The 17,347-nt window shown below is 37.7% G+C and overlaps 1 protein-coding gene across 3 annotated transcripts in view; it reads right to left on the reverse strand.

The window, feature by feature from the left end:
* The window catches only part of vps8 (VPS8 subunit of CORVET complex), a 607,159-nt gene that overhangs the window by 237,152 nt on the left and 352,660 nt on the right, over nt 1-17,347 (reverse strand). For all 3 annotated transcript variants that reach the window (XM_059967078.1, XM_059967079.1, XM_059967080.1), the window contains one exon: nt 2,805-2,974. In XM_059967078.1, the coding sequence (XP_059823061.1) occupies nt 2,805-2,974 (170 nt within the window). The remainder of the gene's footprint in view (nt 1-2,804; nt 2,975-17,347) is intronic.

The raw sequence follows: 17,347 nt of genomic DNA on the forward strand, positions 1-17,347 counted from the left end.
AATGTCTCTGTACTGTCAATTTTATTTACATTTTTTTCCAGTAGATAGGTGACTAAAACTGGACACAATTGTCCATATTAGGCATTGCTAATGTCTTATATAATCTCAACATAACATCCCAACTCCTGCCCTCAGTACATTAATATGAAGGCCAATGTGCCAAAAGCTTTCTTTCTGAGCCTATCCATGTGTAATGACTCTTTCAAAGATTTATGGATCTGTATTCACAGACATCTCTGTCTACCAAACACCTCAGTTCCCTACCGCTCACTATGTAAGACGTTCTCTGGTTGGTCCTACTAAAGTGCCACACCTCACACTTGTCTGTATGAAATTCCATCTGCCATTTCAGCCCATTTTTCCAGCACATTCAGGTCCCACTCCAAGACTTGATAAGTTTCCTCACTGCCCACTATAGCCCCAAATTTGGTGTCATCCGCAAATTTGCTGATCCAGTTTACCATGTTATCATCCAGATTTTTGATATAGGTAACAAATAACAACAGACCCAGCAGTGATACCTGAGGCACACCTTTAGTCAGAGGCCTCCAGTCAGAGAGGAAACCATCTACTACCACTCTCTGGCTTTTCCTGCACAGCCAATGTTTAATCCAATTTACTACTTCATCTTGAATGCAAAGCAACTTCCCATGTGGAACCTTGTCAAAGGCCTGGCCCCACGTGGACAACATCCACTGCTTTGCCTTCCTCAACTTTCCTGGTTACATCCTCAACATTTCCGCACTGGCTGGCAGAGACATTGCATTTCATGCACCATTTGCTCGGCATGAATAAGAAGTTGGTTTGGAGGATTTAGAGGGAGTCTGGAGGTCAAAACATCTCCTTGAGCTCAATTGTGTTTCACTTTCACATCAGTTTGAACCAGACCCTGCCTCTACCTTTCACATCTGTTTGAGTTCCATTCTGCTCTCTTCCTTGCAGATCCATCAAAGCCACATTCTGCTTTCTGCCTTGCATGTCTTGAGCCCTACTCAGCCTTCTTTACAGCCGTACCCCACCTTCTCCCTTTTTAAGTCCACTTGAGTTCTGCCTTGATGTATGCATTCCCAATTTGCTATTTCCACTCAGGATTATCCTGCTGCCCATTACCTCTACACCCTCAAAGTTTACCATCATTTCATTCTGTCTTCAGAGACAATTTATTCTTCTCTCCATCTAGTTTGGTGGTGCTCCACCATCCACCACTTCACTTCCCACAGTCCACTCTCAGTCACTGCCCTGCTTCACCCTGCAGCTAATAAATGCTGTGCAGTCCTCTGTTAGTTTTCCGTTTGCTCAGTCCATCCCTGTCCTCAGTTTATCCTACAAGGACCAATTAACAGAACAACATGCCAACGTGGTCAAAAAATCTTTATTTGCTCAATATGCAGCAAGGATTTTCAGGCATTTCTAAATGTTTACTTTCAGCAGTGACACATTGCCTTCTCATTCTAAACTCAAATGGTGTCAACATAGGGGTCTGCAATTACATAAGACTTTTTAGTTGATTTCTACTGTACAATGAAATGTGTTCAACTGTGCAAAATTATAATGAGAACTCAATTGCGTTTTGTTTGTGTGAGATGATGCAGCAGTAAATGCTGCATGGCTCTAAGACCTACTCCCTCCCATCATCAAAAACTAATTCTCTATATAAATCAAAATATTAACTATCTGGATATAGAGACAACTTACAAGACTATTCTGTGGAATAAAAGTAGCTAATGGAAAAAGCAGTGATTGGCAAAGATGTGCAAAGAATTTGACAACTTAAATGGTAACAAGGTCACACTATGCACTTAAGTACATGACTGGCAAGTACATAAAATTGCTCAGGGTCACTAATCAAAGAATAAAGGCAACACAGACATTGCACATCTTCCCATGTTGACTAATCTTTTAAACAAACTGCAGACTGGAGTTTAGAATAAGATCTTCAGCCTTTATCCTTAAGCTTTCCATTCTATTTAATTACTCATATTTCTAAATATCTACTTCTGGAGTCATTTTAATGATAAAGTAACCTACTGAGGTAGTTTACAAACTTATCACAATGTTATTTCAAGTCAAGTTTATTGTCATTTAACTATATACATGTATATAACCACAGAATGTATATAGAAATGAGACGTTTCTCCATACCAGGTGTAAAGCACAGTAGTACATATTTCACACATAACACACAGCATTTCTATCACTAGAATCTAATAGCTATCATGTATACTTTGCCATAAAACATGTCCATAATAAATACGATCCAATAAAGTATTGTTGTGACTGAAAAATCGCTTTAAGTTTTTGTAAAGGCCAGCTTTGTTTTATATCTTATTTGTATCTGCCTTTTGAGAGGTGTCCATGAAAAAAGTAGCATGTTGGTAAAACATCATCTATGATCATATGAATTGCAAAACAGAAATAAGGTGCCACATGGCCAACTTGTTTATTATGTATGTTCTTTATTAATTGCATATCAATTTTTTGGAAAGTCTGCAAATATCAAAGACATTTCCAAATATCAAGCATGGCTTAATTAGTTATGTCTTGCATTCCTATGGCAGGAGATGTTACTTACAATGCCTTAAACTGTGCAGACATTCTCTGATTTTAAGTTGACATCAGCTTCACAGACCAAGCAGCTGACAAATGCTGGACTTCAAGTAAATAAAGATTCTGTCAGTAAGGGAGAGTACAAATGGTTTGATACTCCCAACAAGTTTTAGGTCAACAAAGAAACATTGAAAGGTATGGAATAAGAAAACGCTCAATGTAGTTAGTGTAAGACAGCGACAAGATATTGCACATACCTGAACACAATGACTTCCTCTGTTCCTTCTTGTTTTCTCTTGTATTGCTGTAGGCAGACACTGCAATGCTCCTGTTTGGGGTTCAGTCCCCTACTAACTGCAGCACGAAGGTTGCAGAGTGACCAATGGAGGTCGTGGTTCAAGAGGTTTGTTGTGGTTTCTAACAATGTCTGTAAAAGAAACAGCAGAAAAAGGAACCTTTTAATTCAACCCTGTGTTAATGGCACACTAATTCTGTGCTAACACGCCAACATTCCCTCTAATATTTTTTTTACAGCTGTGTGGACCAACGATTGCTCTGAGCAGGAAAATTTAGACACAGATTGAAAAATGCACAGCACTTTAAATATTTATTTTTGCAATATGCACATCAAACAAATGCAAACCACAACTCAAAGCACAATGATGTCAAGCAGTCAAAACAAAGGCTAAAGTAAAACAAAAACACAAAATGCTGGCAGAACTCAGCAGGCCAGACAGCATCTATGGGAGGAGGTAGTGACAACATTGCGGGCTGAAACCCTTCCCAGCAGCTGCTTGGCAAAAGTAAAATGTTTTGATGAGATGGCACCGGCGTTCAGTGGGCGAGAGGTTTATTAACAATAAGCTACTGACTTCCATTCAGTGCTTATTGTTACAATTTCTAACAGCATTGTAACATAAAACACTGACAATGTAAATATGTTGAACTAAAATGCTTCAAATTCAAAGTAAAGGCTGTGGTACATTTAATTTCTCGAAAATTTATGAGTTATATTCATTAACACATTAATTACAGGGTATTTCAGAGTTATATTCATACAGATTTCATTCCTAACATAATTTAAAAATTATATTAAAATTAAAAGAACATTCTAGCAGTGCAGCAACAAAGGTTATGTGCGCGGGACCGTTTCAGTTACTGAGCAGCCACACACACACCTTAAAGGGAACAATGTAACACACTCTGGTTCTTTAACCATGAAGTAGGGATGAGGTAGATATATGAGTTTTGAATATAGTGCAATTGAACTTTTCAGCTTTTCTATACAGGTTAATTTCAGAATATTGCTTTGGTGCTTTTCAGTTATTGAAAATAACTTTAAACAAGAATGCATTAATTTCTAATCACAACTAAATCAAGAACTTGAATAATAATTGTACACTAGATTACATTTTGCCTTAATTATTTCCTTAATAAAATCATAATTCTGAATCATGATCAGGTTTATTATTATCACCAACATATGTCATGAAATTTGTTGTTATTTTTCATCTATGTGTTATGGTGGTGCAGCAAACCTACATATTTAACTTTACCAACTTTACCTGCTTATTTTTAATATCTTTTGTATAGTAGCCTTTATAGGTAAAAATATCCAGCTTGCTAAACAACTGCCACATCAAGTTAGGCAGGAGTCGAGAAGTTTATCATTGCCTGTGATTCAGAAAACAATCAAGCAAGTTATTGTTAAATGTTGGTAATATTTGGTTTCATATCTAGGGTCACTGAATTGAATCCATATATGACTATTGCTTTGCTAGGTTTTATGGAATTATAAGAAAGAAGTATCCAAAAGTATTTTAATGTCAAGAAATATAAATTTTCCATAGTGAATGGAAATCCTTCAACAGATATAATTGAATATTCTCCTTTTCCTCAAAATTAATCAGACATACATTGGTTGGCATGGATACAATGGGCTAAAGGATTGCCTGGCCTATAATTACCCTATGACATAATGGGATTTGATTTTACACATGGTTGAGCTGCAAATTCCAACATCAATCCCTTGAAAAAAGATAAAATTAAAGAGTTTTCATGAAAAAAAATTCTGATTTATTTTCCAGTAACAATTTTGAAGGAATTTACTTTAAAGTGAAATGCTGCTTAGTATCTTCTAGATAGACACATAATTGAGGAATTATTTAATTGTTATCTGCTGCTACATCCAAATGATCAGTATCCCTGGATGATCCTCAACAATGAGTGAAGGCTAAGTGTTCAATTTACATTTCCAACATTTGTATGTATTAAAATCTGAGCAGTGATGTTCTTGGTGGCCAGATGGAGAATGAGCAGTCATGTACATTGGTTTGGTCTACAATTTAACTGAAGTGTTAAAATTAAAGAGAATATGATGAACAGCAAAAGGGATCCTGTCAAAAACCCAAAGCTCAATCAAATCTCTTGCAGTAGAAAATAAGGATTGTTTTTCCAGACCTGATAGATACCGAGTCATTTTGTTTGTAATTGTCGCTAAAACTATCATATTCATCAAAATGGGAAATGAACATATACATATTACTGCCCATGCTATTCTACTCAGGCAGACAGTGTGCCACATGAATTTGTACACACATGCCTAGATAAAATGGAAACCTAGAATGCGAACCAGGGCTAATCAGAGCTGATAAAAATCAAGGAAGATTCCTGTCCAAACTTCTGTGTAATCAAAAGTAGTCTGGCAGATAGCATTTGTCAACCTTCCACAGGGAAGTAATTTCTGCCCCAGCAAGGAAGGAGCACATCAAGAAGGCATTGTACTAATGAATAATAAGACTTACAGGTATCCCATCTAATGAAGAAAGAGCCACTAACAAGGTCCTGCCCTGACACATGTTGTGATGATGACATAAAAACTAATTTCTCTTCTAATCAAATTTTTTTTAAAAAAGAGATTAACAGCTAATTTATTGCAAAATACCTGGAAAGTAATTTAGGAACATTAAACTTTGCATTAGAAATTCAGTATTCTGAGTGTTAAGTAATAAACTCAACAGACCTTTCATTGCCGAACACAAAATGAGCAAGTGTGCCTGTTGCAAATTAGCATCTCACAGCAGCCAATTAAAATTAACAGCCATAATGCTTAACGGAATGGAACTCATGATATAATTGATTCCTTTTTATACCAGCAAGTGGCCTTCCAGAATACGGAAAACACCTTGGAAGAGGACAAAAGAATTCAATGATTTAAGAAAAGGGCTGAGCACTAAAAACTGATGAAGGGCCTCAGCCCAAAACACCAACTATATGCTTTCCCATAGATGCTGCCTGGCCTGCTGAGTTCCTCCAGCATTTTGTGTGTGTTGTAAGCACTAAGACCTGATTGAATTAAACTACATGTCCAATTTTTATCTAATTAAAGGGAATTATGAAAAAAGTAAATCCCATATTTTGAGACTGCAAAATTGAAATATAATTTTGATTCTTTGCACTTTAAATTAAACAAGAAATATATGTATTACACAAGAGACTGCAGATGGTGGAATATGGAGTGGCAAAGAATCTGTGGTAATGAGTCCCTGGGTCAAGCACCTTTTGGGGGGGTGGGGTTAGGAGGAACTGTCAACGTTTTGGGTCAATATCCTGCATTAGGACTGATAGTGGAGACGAGAGCAGGAAGTGTTAGGACAGGGCCATTAGATAATTGTTTACTGAGGTATGATAAGGATGATGAGCAGATAGAGCTGGGGAGGAGGAAGGAGAGACAAAGAGGGCAGATGAGTTTAGGTAAGAAGAGGGGAAGTGATCGTGATAGTGGAGAGGTAACAGAACGATAAGCAGGAACATAAAGGCTACAAGTGGTAAATCTATTAAGTAACAGAGGTGACACAGGGAACCATTGGGGGAAGTTCAAGGGCAGATGGAACTTGTTATGGAAGAGGAGAATATCCAGTGTGTAAAGTCTGTACGTGGTTGGTGAACAGCTCAAAATGGGTAACATGGTGATGGTGGGGTGGGGGGGGATGAGGATGGGAGGGGAGGGGTTCTTGGAGGGAGATATGGGAAAGGATGGTCATTGTGGACAGAGTACATATAGTTTACAAAATGGTCACGAAGTATGCACACGGTTTCTGTGACTTTCCTTTAACTGTACAGATGGGAATGAGATGAGATCAGATTCACAGATATACAAAGATGCCTATTTGCATGTTTTTAGTGTTGTCTGTTCATGTATCTACCTAAATATTGTTTACATGTTGTAATTGTACCTGACTTCAGCACTTCTCTGGCAATTCACTTCACATAGCTAACACTTGCCCTTCAGATCTCTACCTTAAACTAGGTCCTCTAGTTTTGAACTTAACTAAGTTGGGAAAAGGACTGTGATTACTTTACCCATCTATGCCGCTCATAATTTTATAAATCTCTATAAAGTGCCCCTTTAGCTATCTTTGCTCCAATGAAAAATACCGAAGTCTATCTGGGCTCTCCTTAAAACCCAATATATAATTTAACTTCAGTAATTTATGTATACTTCTGTTATATCAATATAATAGGACTGCAATGCATACTTGGAAATTTCTGAGAGAGGATAACCAGTTTGCTAATAAACATTTGCTTCCCAGTACACTGCAGTTCAAGCATATTTCAATAAACATGTTTGATTCTTTTATATAATTTTTGCACTCTTACCCTGCTTTGAACCCAGTGACAAACAATAGATGTCAGCAGTACAAATGCAGGTGGATCACCCCTCATCCAAAAACTCCAAAACCTGAAAACCTTCAAAATTTGAAACTTGAGCGCTTGGCATGATGTTATAAATGGAAAATTCCAAAAGGTGCTGGAAACATTCTTAAGCTACGCCCACACTAGACCAGATAATTTTGAAAACATTGGTTTTGCATAAAAACAATAGGCAACCACACCAAGCATTTTTGAAAATACCTCTGTCTACATTAAAATGTGTATTTGGGCGAATACACTACTGGGAGTGTGCAGGACACACCTACAGAAAACAAGTGGCATGTTTGGTGTCGAATCTCACTGTGAAAGAGTTGGTGTGTGTTTGTCCAGTTACAGACTAGAAAAAATTAAAATTAAATTGCCAAACGATGGACAGCTATTTGCTCTTGCGCAGGAGGACTTAAAACTAAAAAAAATAATACTGGAGTGTACGGAGGCAACTGACAGGGAGTTCACGGACAGTATGACCCAGCTTACGACGAAAAACATTGAAAAACTGACTGACTGTTGCATTAATAAAGCACCCTGTTAAATATATAAAACATGTCTGCATCAGTGTTATCTTGTATTTCCATACAATGTTACATTAGGCTGTTACACGTCTATTGTCAGAGAAGTATTTGTATAAATAGGTAAACCACCTTCATACAAACAAGGACAGAAAACAGGGCAAAGTGAGTATACTTATTTATTCAGTAAGTTATGGGTCAAAGTATTTGATGAGTACATTTCTAACTCTTCTGGCTTCAGTCTCGTTGCCGTTTGTTCTGAAATTGTTAGGTTGTGTTGGGGGTTTCAAGAGAACAATGAAATGCCGCCATCTGTTCCGGCACGTCATGACAGCGTTTCTAGAAATATCTGGCTACCCCGTCCACACTACTCTTGCCCAAGCGGCATTTTCAAATTTACACACTCTGGAGGGCATTTTAGAAAAGCTCGATTTTCAGGGGAGGAGAACACCATTTCAGTGTGGACGGAGGGTCAAAACAAAGGGAAAAAGCTTCAGATACAGATTTATCTGGTCTAGTGTGGACGTAGCCTCAGACGCTGTACAGATCACTGTGCATCACAGACAATTCTGAGAGATGACATCACACATGTAATGAACATAAGTTAATGAAAAAAAAATTTAAAAAAACAAAGTGATAACTGAAGATTCCAATTGTGGATTCGTCAACGTTGGAATGAACATACCCCGCTTAATGGTATGCTGATCATGACAGAAGCAAAGGTCTATCACAACAAACTGGAAATTGAAAGTTATTGTGAACATTTAGCAGGCTAGGTTGCAGAAATTTAAGAAAAGACACAGCATTATTTTTTTTTTAAATTTGTGGCAATGAAGTGTCTGTTGATCACAAAGCAGCAGAGAAATTCATTGATGAGTTTGCCAAGCTCATTACTGATGAAAATCAAACAGTCTGAATGGCTGCATCATTATACATGTATGATGAACAAATGTAAGACAAAGACTCTTTACTGGTAGCACATAAATTCGGAGTTTGCGATGTCAGACAATCACTGACTGTTCAGCTGGGCGGCCAAACTGATAGCTTACTTTTCTGAAGGTTCAAGTGTACATTACAGTTTCATGCACAAAATTATTAGAAGTATATAAACTACCTTCAGGGTATATGTCTAAGCTGTATATGTAATGTAAATGGATGTTGTGTTTATACTTGGGTCCCATACTCAAGGGATCTAATTATATACTGGCTGCAAATATTCCAAAATGCGACTAAATCTGAAATCTGTAACACTTCCAACTCCAAGCATTTCAGGTAAGGGGTGCTCAGCATGTACTATAGTCACTGTCAGAAGCAGATGACTGCTGCTAAAACTGCTTACTGGCAGGCTCCTGGAAGGTTTTTTTTGGATAATTATTTTTGACTCATCTACAATACACAGCAATTTAACTTCCCCATATTTCCCCGAAATGGATCAAATTGGCAACTGAATCACTTATGCAATTTAATACCTTGTTTCAACAAAGATTGGTAAATTACTCTGGGTTTCTTTCTATTTCCAATTATGAGCACTTCAATGAATGAAAACGTGCATTCCCAATGTTTGAGAACATAGGTTAGCACAATTATGTATTCCAAATGTGTATTTATTCCAATCAAGAAATAGAATCTTAGCAGTGTAGGAAGAGTCTGCTCATCTTGCCATGCCTGTGCTGGTTCTCTGAAAGTGTGTTTATGCTTAAATATATATTTGTCTGGATCCCTGCAAGTTACTCTCAAGTACCTGTCAAATCACTCTTCATTGTTTTTTAATGTAATCAACATCTTCCAACTTCAAGGATATGTTTCATATCCCATCAATTCTCCAAGTAAGAACATTGTTCCTTACTGAGATGCTAGATGCTTTAGTAATGATTTAAAATATATTATCTCCTGTTAACGATTCATTCACCTGAAGTAATAGTTTTGAGCAACCTAATCTATCACACCCTCTCAACATCCTAAAAATCTTTGATAGTATTGCAAAACAACATAAGAACTGACAGAAAAAGGCCAATCACAAACATGGGAAAATCTGCAGATGATGGAAATCATAGCAACACACACAGAATGCTGGAGCAACTCTGCAGGCCAGACAGCATCTATAGAAAAGAGTACAGTAAATATTTCGGGCTGAGAGAAGGGTCTCAGCCCAAGCCGTTCATTGTACTCTTCCATCGATGCCATCTGGCCTGCTGAGCTTCTCCCGCATTCTGTGTGCATTGTCAGAAAAAGCCATTAGCTTTCTTCTACCTATTTCATCATTTAATTTTAGCATGGCTACTCCAAACACTGCCGAGGTGAAGCCAATGCTACATCATTGCAATTAGTTTAATCTGAAGGGAAGTGAAAATGGTGTTTAGAGATAATGTTACTGACTGTTCTTTAAGAGCAACATCGTGGATATAATCATATGGAATTGTGTGGATTTGATCAAAAAATTGTTTTGACTAAATTGGAAAATGTTATGAGTTATTAGCTATAACACAATTAACTTGTAAAAAAACAACTGTTTCCCAAAACTGGAATTAATGATTTTCAATTGACATTTTCTGTGCTAAAAGGTCATTTTCCATTAAATAGGTCACATATCGAACTCAATCTGAATCCTCAAATATTATAAGATTATTATACCATTTAGTAGCAAAGCCTCTTACGTATGCAGACACAAGAGGCTGCCGATGCTGGAATCTGAAGCAAAAAACCTCCAGCAATTTGTTAGTCAGGCAGCGTCTATGAAGGAAAATAAACAGATAATGTTTTGGGATGAGACCTTTCGTCACTTATTCCTCTCCATAGATACTGCATGACTTGCTGCATGCCTCCAGCATTTTGCGTGTACTACTCAAGATTTCCAGCACCTTCAGAATTCTCTTGTGTTTATCCAGCAGTTCATTTCTTGCTCCCACCTTATGGCTATCACTATGTTTTTTTAATGAAAAAATACATCATACAGAATCACATCTTTGGGGCAAAGTTAAAATATATTAATTTTATATTAAATTGAATAGAGGGAGTGGCTTGACCTCTTCTAGGTTTGTAGGGAAATTTTCACATGCTGTGGGAATGCCAGAAAGACTGAGGGGACCATTGTACACTATGGAGTTTAAAAGTTTGTCTCAACGTCAGCAATTCAGTGATCCAAACATCTTCATTGATGGAAATGCTAATACTGAGACAAACAGTCTTAGGTCACTTTCAAAGCAAACACAAGTAGACACCTATCCATAATTGTAGCTTTGTTTGAAATTAATTCCCCAATCGCAATTAACACTTTTCTACCAACAGCTTAGTTAGTTAATGCTTTATTGTCATTGCTAAGGACAATGAGATGCAGTGCTACTCCATTCAGTGCAAAACAACACACTGGCAATTCAATTACTAAAAACATAATGACATAAGTTGAAATAACATCGGAGTTACTTCAAACAGCTCTAAAATTAAGAGTGGCTGTCCCATTCAAATGTTGTACTTGCCCATGTTATAAAAAGCTATGATTAAATATAGAATGGCATCAAGAATTAAAGCTGAGATTTTTAAAAAAAGAGCTCTGAAATCTAAGGAAAATACTTGCCACATTGCACTTAGAGAATGACCATAGTGCCATGGACGATGGGTGGGTGGGGTAGAGGGTATTGTTCAGTTGCAGGACAACACTGGGGAGAAAGCTGCTTTTTAGTCTGGATGTCCATGCAGAGATGTTTCTGTATCTCAGCTTGGTTGGGAAAAAGTAATATTTTCCATTAAATGCAATTAATAATGATGTTCAACACAGATCTCAACCTGAATCCTCAATTATCATGCAGAGAGCACAAATTTTGCTGGTATACTTGATAGTGAGGAGAACAGCCTTAGGTGACAGAATGATACTGATCAACCAGTAAATTGACTATAGCAAAAGAACCTAATCCTGACAACTATGATGTTTAAATTCGGGGGGCGGTGGGGGGGGGGGGGTTGTCAAGTAAGAGTAAGATATACACCAGCTTGATCCTAAGGAGTATTGAGGAACAAGTAACATTGGTGTACAAATCCAAATATCATTGAAGGTAGCAGTACAGGTAAATAATGTTGGTTGTTCAGAGGTAGATGTGTGCATTTCACTTTCGTTACCCAGGGCAAGTACAACAAAGTCTTACCACGCACTGCTTATTTCTACCTCCCACCCAAGATCCACAAACCTGACTGTCTGGGTAGGCCCATTGTTTCTGCCTGCTCCTGTTCCTCTGAACTTGTGTCTACGTACCTCGACTCCGTTTTATTCCTGTTTCAGTCCCTTCCCACTTATATCCGTGACAATTCACATGCTCTCGATTTCCTCAAAAACTTTCAATTTCCTGGTCCTGACTGCCTCATATTCTCCACGGATGTCCAGTCACTACACACTTCTATCCCCATCAAGAAGCCTTAAAGCTCTCTGCTTCTTTCTCCTCAAAAGACCCAACCAATTCCCCTCCACCACCACCCTCCACTGTCTGACACAACTGGTCCTCAACTTCAACAGTTTCTTCTTCGGCTCCTCACACTTGCTCCAATCTCAAAGGTTAGCCATGGGCACCAGCGTAGGACCCAGCTATACTTATCTTGTGTTGGCTACATAGAACAATCAAGGCTCCAAGCCCCCCAACTCTCCCTGTGCTACATTGACTGCATTGGTGCTGATTCATGCACCCACACTGTGCTGGTCAATTTCATCAACTTTGCTTCCAACTTACATGTTGCCCTTACATTAATTTAGTCCATTTCTGACACCTTCCTCCCCTTCCTTCACCTCTCTGTCATCTTGATTCACCCAAACACTGAACTGGTTCCACATGAACTGGACTCACTTTCAAGGACTCTGCAACTCTTGTTCTCCATATTTATCGCTTATTTATTTATAACTATTATTTGATTTTTTATAATCTTTTTGCATTTGCACAGTTTGTTATATTTCGCACATTGGTTGTCCATCCATGTGTGTGGTTTTTCATTGATTCGACTGTGTGTCTTTGCATTCACTGCAAAAGTCCACAAGAAAATGAATTTCAGGGTAGTATATGGTGACGTATATGTACTCTGAGCTTTGTAGCTGAAAGTAGTGTGCAATCTGGGCTCTTACCTTGCTGTGGGTCTTTGTGGAGAAAGTGAGAAGTATGCTCTCTTCCTTTTTAGTCCTGATGAAGTGTGTCAGCCTGAAATGTTGACTGTTTATTTTCCTCTATAGATGCAGCTTCACTTGCTTAGTTCCTATAATATTTTGTATGTCTTACTGAGGAGAATGCCTGCTTTGGAAAGTGAGCAACATGCTGAACACTAGCATGAACTGCAGACTGCCTAACTGTCCATTGTAGCCTAGAAGGAGCTGAAGACAAAGAAATCACAGGCTGCAGTGACCTCAAATGCAGAAAGCAATGCTTTGCCAACCTAAAGGATGGTAATAGCCCCCATGGACACCTGCAGCCTTTTAATAACCTCATTAGAGCAGAGCAGCTGCCTTGTCCTGAGCCCAAACATACAATTACGAGGAGAATTCCTCTGTGTATACATCGACCTACTTGAACTCCACAAAGCTGCAGATGGTCCCTCATTATATTCACAGAGCATCTTGGAAGAGACACTTCGAGGGAATTACTTAAGTCTGGAGCATTGCAAAAATACAAAATTAAAATAGTGAGCAAAAACATTATATTAAAATATTGTTCAATAATTTTCAGTCATTGCACGAAGCGTGCAGATATTGTTTACCTATTGCTGAAAACTGCTGACTGTTTTCTTCAAAAATAATTGCTCATGTCTGATGCATAACCTAAACTCCACAACACCCTAATCTCATGCACCAGTGACATCCAAAAAGTCCATCAGTTTCAGAGTACGTTCAAAGATTGAGTAGTTAAAGCCTTTTTGGTAAAGAGAATTCCAAAAATTTACAAACTTCTGAATGAAGAATGGTTGACAGCTTATCCTGAAACTATGCCATCCAATTCCAAATATCTTTCAAAGCAACAATTCCCCTTAAGACCTGACGAAAGGTCTCGGCCCAAAACGTCAACAGTGCTTCTCCCTATAGATGCTGCCTAGCCTGCTGTGTTCCACCAGCATTTTGTGTGTGTTGTTGGAATCCCCATAAATATCTCTTTTTCTACCAGTGAGATCATCTCTCTTTCTTTGAGACTGCAGGAAATATAGGCCAAAATTTCTGGTATATCGTTCTTTTGGGGTTGCTATCAAGTACAATCTTTGGAAATTTCTACTCCAAACATGTCAAGTTGATAACCTATCAACAGCCACTGAAATAACATTGCGATGTTCCCAACAATCTAAATACTATCTAGTAAAACTATAAAGATCAGCCAACCTTCAGGGGCACCACAATGTAAGACTGAAAAATAATAAAGCCTTCAAGTGATGTAAAAGTGAACCCAGAAAACAGTCCTTTTTAAAAAAAATCCCTAACTTATGTACAGTTTCTAAAGTCCCAAGTCCCCTGTCAAAAAAAACTTGTGTTCACTTGTCATGTCGTAATTATATTCTCTCATTACAGCATTTCTACAAAGGGTGTATTTAATAAATTTCAAATTTGCATAGGCATTTTCCATTACAAATGTCAACATAAGTATTTAAGTAAGGACTGGCTGGCAGAAAATATGTGCAGATCTAAGATTTTTAATGTATTAAAACAGAGAACATAGAAGGTCCACAGAAAGTTAAAATTCAGTAGAGTGCTTAAATTTTCAATCAAGTCACTGGTACACTGTTATAAATATTTTAGGTGCTTATTCTTCCATTAAAATTCTGGTGGTCAATTTGGAACCTTTCCATAAAACTTTTCCTCCAAAGAGCATCATAGAGATAGTGAACACAGAATAGAGGCACTTAAATGTACCACTGAAAAGGAACTTCATCCTAATGGTCAACTATTCATTAATATCCCTGAAGATAACAGCATTTCAAAAGCACATATCCAAGAAAATTTCTGCCTCCTCCACCATTTCAGCCTCATACTACCCCAGCTTTTGTGCTAAAGTACTATCTTTCTCCTCTCTGATTTGTTTTGCTTCCTCCAGACTGATCCAGCCAAATGATTCACTCAACCGGGCTGCACCAATTGTTTCACTGCTTGCTTCCAGAGTAAGTCCTTATTGATCTGACCATTCTAAAGCATTCTGGCTTTCTTTCTCTCCCTACAGTCCCGTGACAAACTGACCTACTTATCCCACTCAAGGGTACTTCCTGTCAGGTTATTGCCAGGGATCAGGTAGCTTTGTATATTTCTGCATTAGTGCCTTCAGTAAATATTAATTAGCTTATATATCACATGATAATTCATAGTTATCAAGTATTTTCACATCTGTTCTTTCTCATTTAAAATACGTATTTTTTATTATCCAAAAGTAACAGATATTGCTTCTTAGAATAGTGTTCAGTTCTCTTAATTACCATTGTCAGTTTATAGCTGCTTGTTGTGCAATTATTGATTAATATACTGTCTAATAAGAATGTAACATTTCAGTTATGTCAATTAGATTTGCTTCCTTAATGTCTTCTACTGTAAGGGTGTCAAGGGTCCATGAACAATAACCATAATAAATTAAAAACTGCTTCAACTTCAAAATCATTGTTGGAAGGTGCAATCCTTTCCCAAAAGAACCTTCTGTCAACATTCATCGGGAATACTGCAGAGATAAATGACTGCAAATTCAGTTTAATATATTTTGATACGTGAGCAGAAAGGACAACCAGACAATGCAGACTTAAAGTACCAAGCCACAACACAATTTTTCTCCCTTCAAAAACTATGAAAGTGACAGATGAGGGCTGTATCTATCCTAAGCTTATAGACATCCAAGTGAGAAGCTAAGCAATCATAAAACATATCATGATAATGTGGCTGGTTTTTGGATGGTCTTACTGCAAGGTTACCATTTCTCCACAAATAATTGCAAGAAAACTCTGATATATACTATTTTTTGATTTGCAGAACTTACTACAAATTCACAAATATGAAAGCCATTCTCTAATTACAGGCATCATGCTTTAGTTTAGTCGTGGTTTTTAATTTAAGTTTGATAACTGGAAGATCTCAAAGTTCAAAGAAAATTTATTATCAATCTATGTGTTTAGTATGTCACCATATACTACCATGAGACTCATTTTCTTGTAGGTATTTATAGTTGAACAAAAATACAACAGAATCAATGAAAAGCCATATGTGTTTGACGATGTGCAAAAGACAAACTGTGCAAATAAAAAAATTATAATAAATAAGGGAAGTAAATAAATATTAGTGAAAACATGTTGTAGAGTCCTTGAAAGTGAATCCATAGGTTGTGAAATCAGTTCACAGTTTAGGTGAATGAAGTTATCCATGCTGGTTCAGGAGCCTTATGTTTGCAGGGCAATAACTATTCTTGAACCTGGTAGTGTGGTACCTAAGGCTCCTGTACCGCCTCCCTAATGGCAGCAGCTAGAGGAGAGCTTGCCTTGATGGTGGAGGTCCTTGATGATGGTTGCTGTTTTCTTGCGGCAGCATTCCTTGTAAATGTTTTTAATGGTAGGGAGGGCTTTGCCTGCGATGGCTGGGCTGTAAATATACTTTTTATAGGCTTTTCCGTACTTTGACATTGGTGGTTCTGTACTAGGCCGTGATGCAACCAGTTATAGTACCCTCCACTGCATCTGCAGAAGTTTGTCAAAGTTTTAGATGACAAGTCAAATTTGTGCAAATTTCTAAGAAAGTAGAGGCACTGGTGTGCCTTCTTTGTTAAGGCACTTATATACTGATCCCAGGTCAGATCCTCTGATATGATAATGCCATGGAATTTAAAGTTACTGCCCCTTTCCACCTCCAACCCTCTAATGAAGATTGGCTCATGGACCTCCCATTTCTTTCTCCTGTAGTTAATAATCAGTTCTTTGGTTTTGCTCACAGTGATTGAGGGGATGTGTTATGGCACCACTCAACCAGGTTTTCAATCTCCCTCCTTTATGCTGATTCATCACCAGCTTTGATTCAGTTAACAACAATGGTAACATTAGCAAACTTAAATATAGACCTGGAGCTACACTTAGCCTCACACTCATAGGTAAAATGCGGGTAGAGCAGGGAGCTAAGAACACAGCTTTGAAATGTACCTGTGCTGATGGAAATTGTGGAAGAAGTCTCCACTAAGTATTAGAAATGCTAAGCATTTCTTAATCTCTGGATTTGGGAATATTAAAAAACAATTAAACAATGATAGCACAACAAGCATTATACAACATTGTCAGCAGAAGAATGACAAGTCTAATGTCATAAAGGACCTGAATCTTAATGTTCAGACAAACTGAAAACTTAAACAACTAAATTCCAACATTTGACTCGCAAAAAAAACATTGGCTTGAGACAACCTTACTGTCACAATAGTTTACAAAGCGGATGAGTCTTTGGTAGAACTTTACTCAGCAGTGAGATAATCCAAATAGGTGCAAAGTGAAACAATCTTTTATTAGCATACAAGAGAAAATCTATAGATCAGGCCAAGACCCTTCAGCAGGACTGAAGAAAAAGAGGTAAGGAGTAGAGTTATAAGGTAGGAGGCGACTCCACCAGTATCTTGTGT

The sequence above is a fragment of the Hypanus sabinus genome, chromosome 4, assembly GCF_030144855.1.
Source record: "Hypanus sabinus isolate sHypSab1 chromosome 4, sHypSab1.hap1, whole genome shotgun sequence".
Classification (NCBI taxonomy): domain Eukaryota; kingdom Metazoa; phylum Chordata; class Chondrichthyes; order Myliobatiformes; family Dasyatidae; genus Hypanus; species Hypanus sabinus.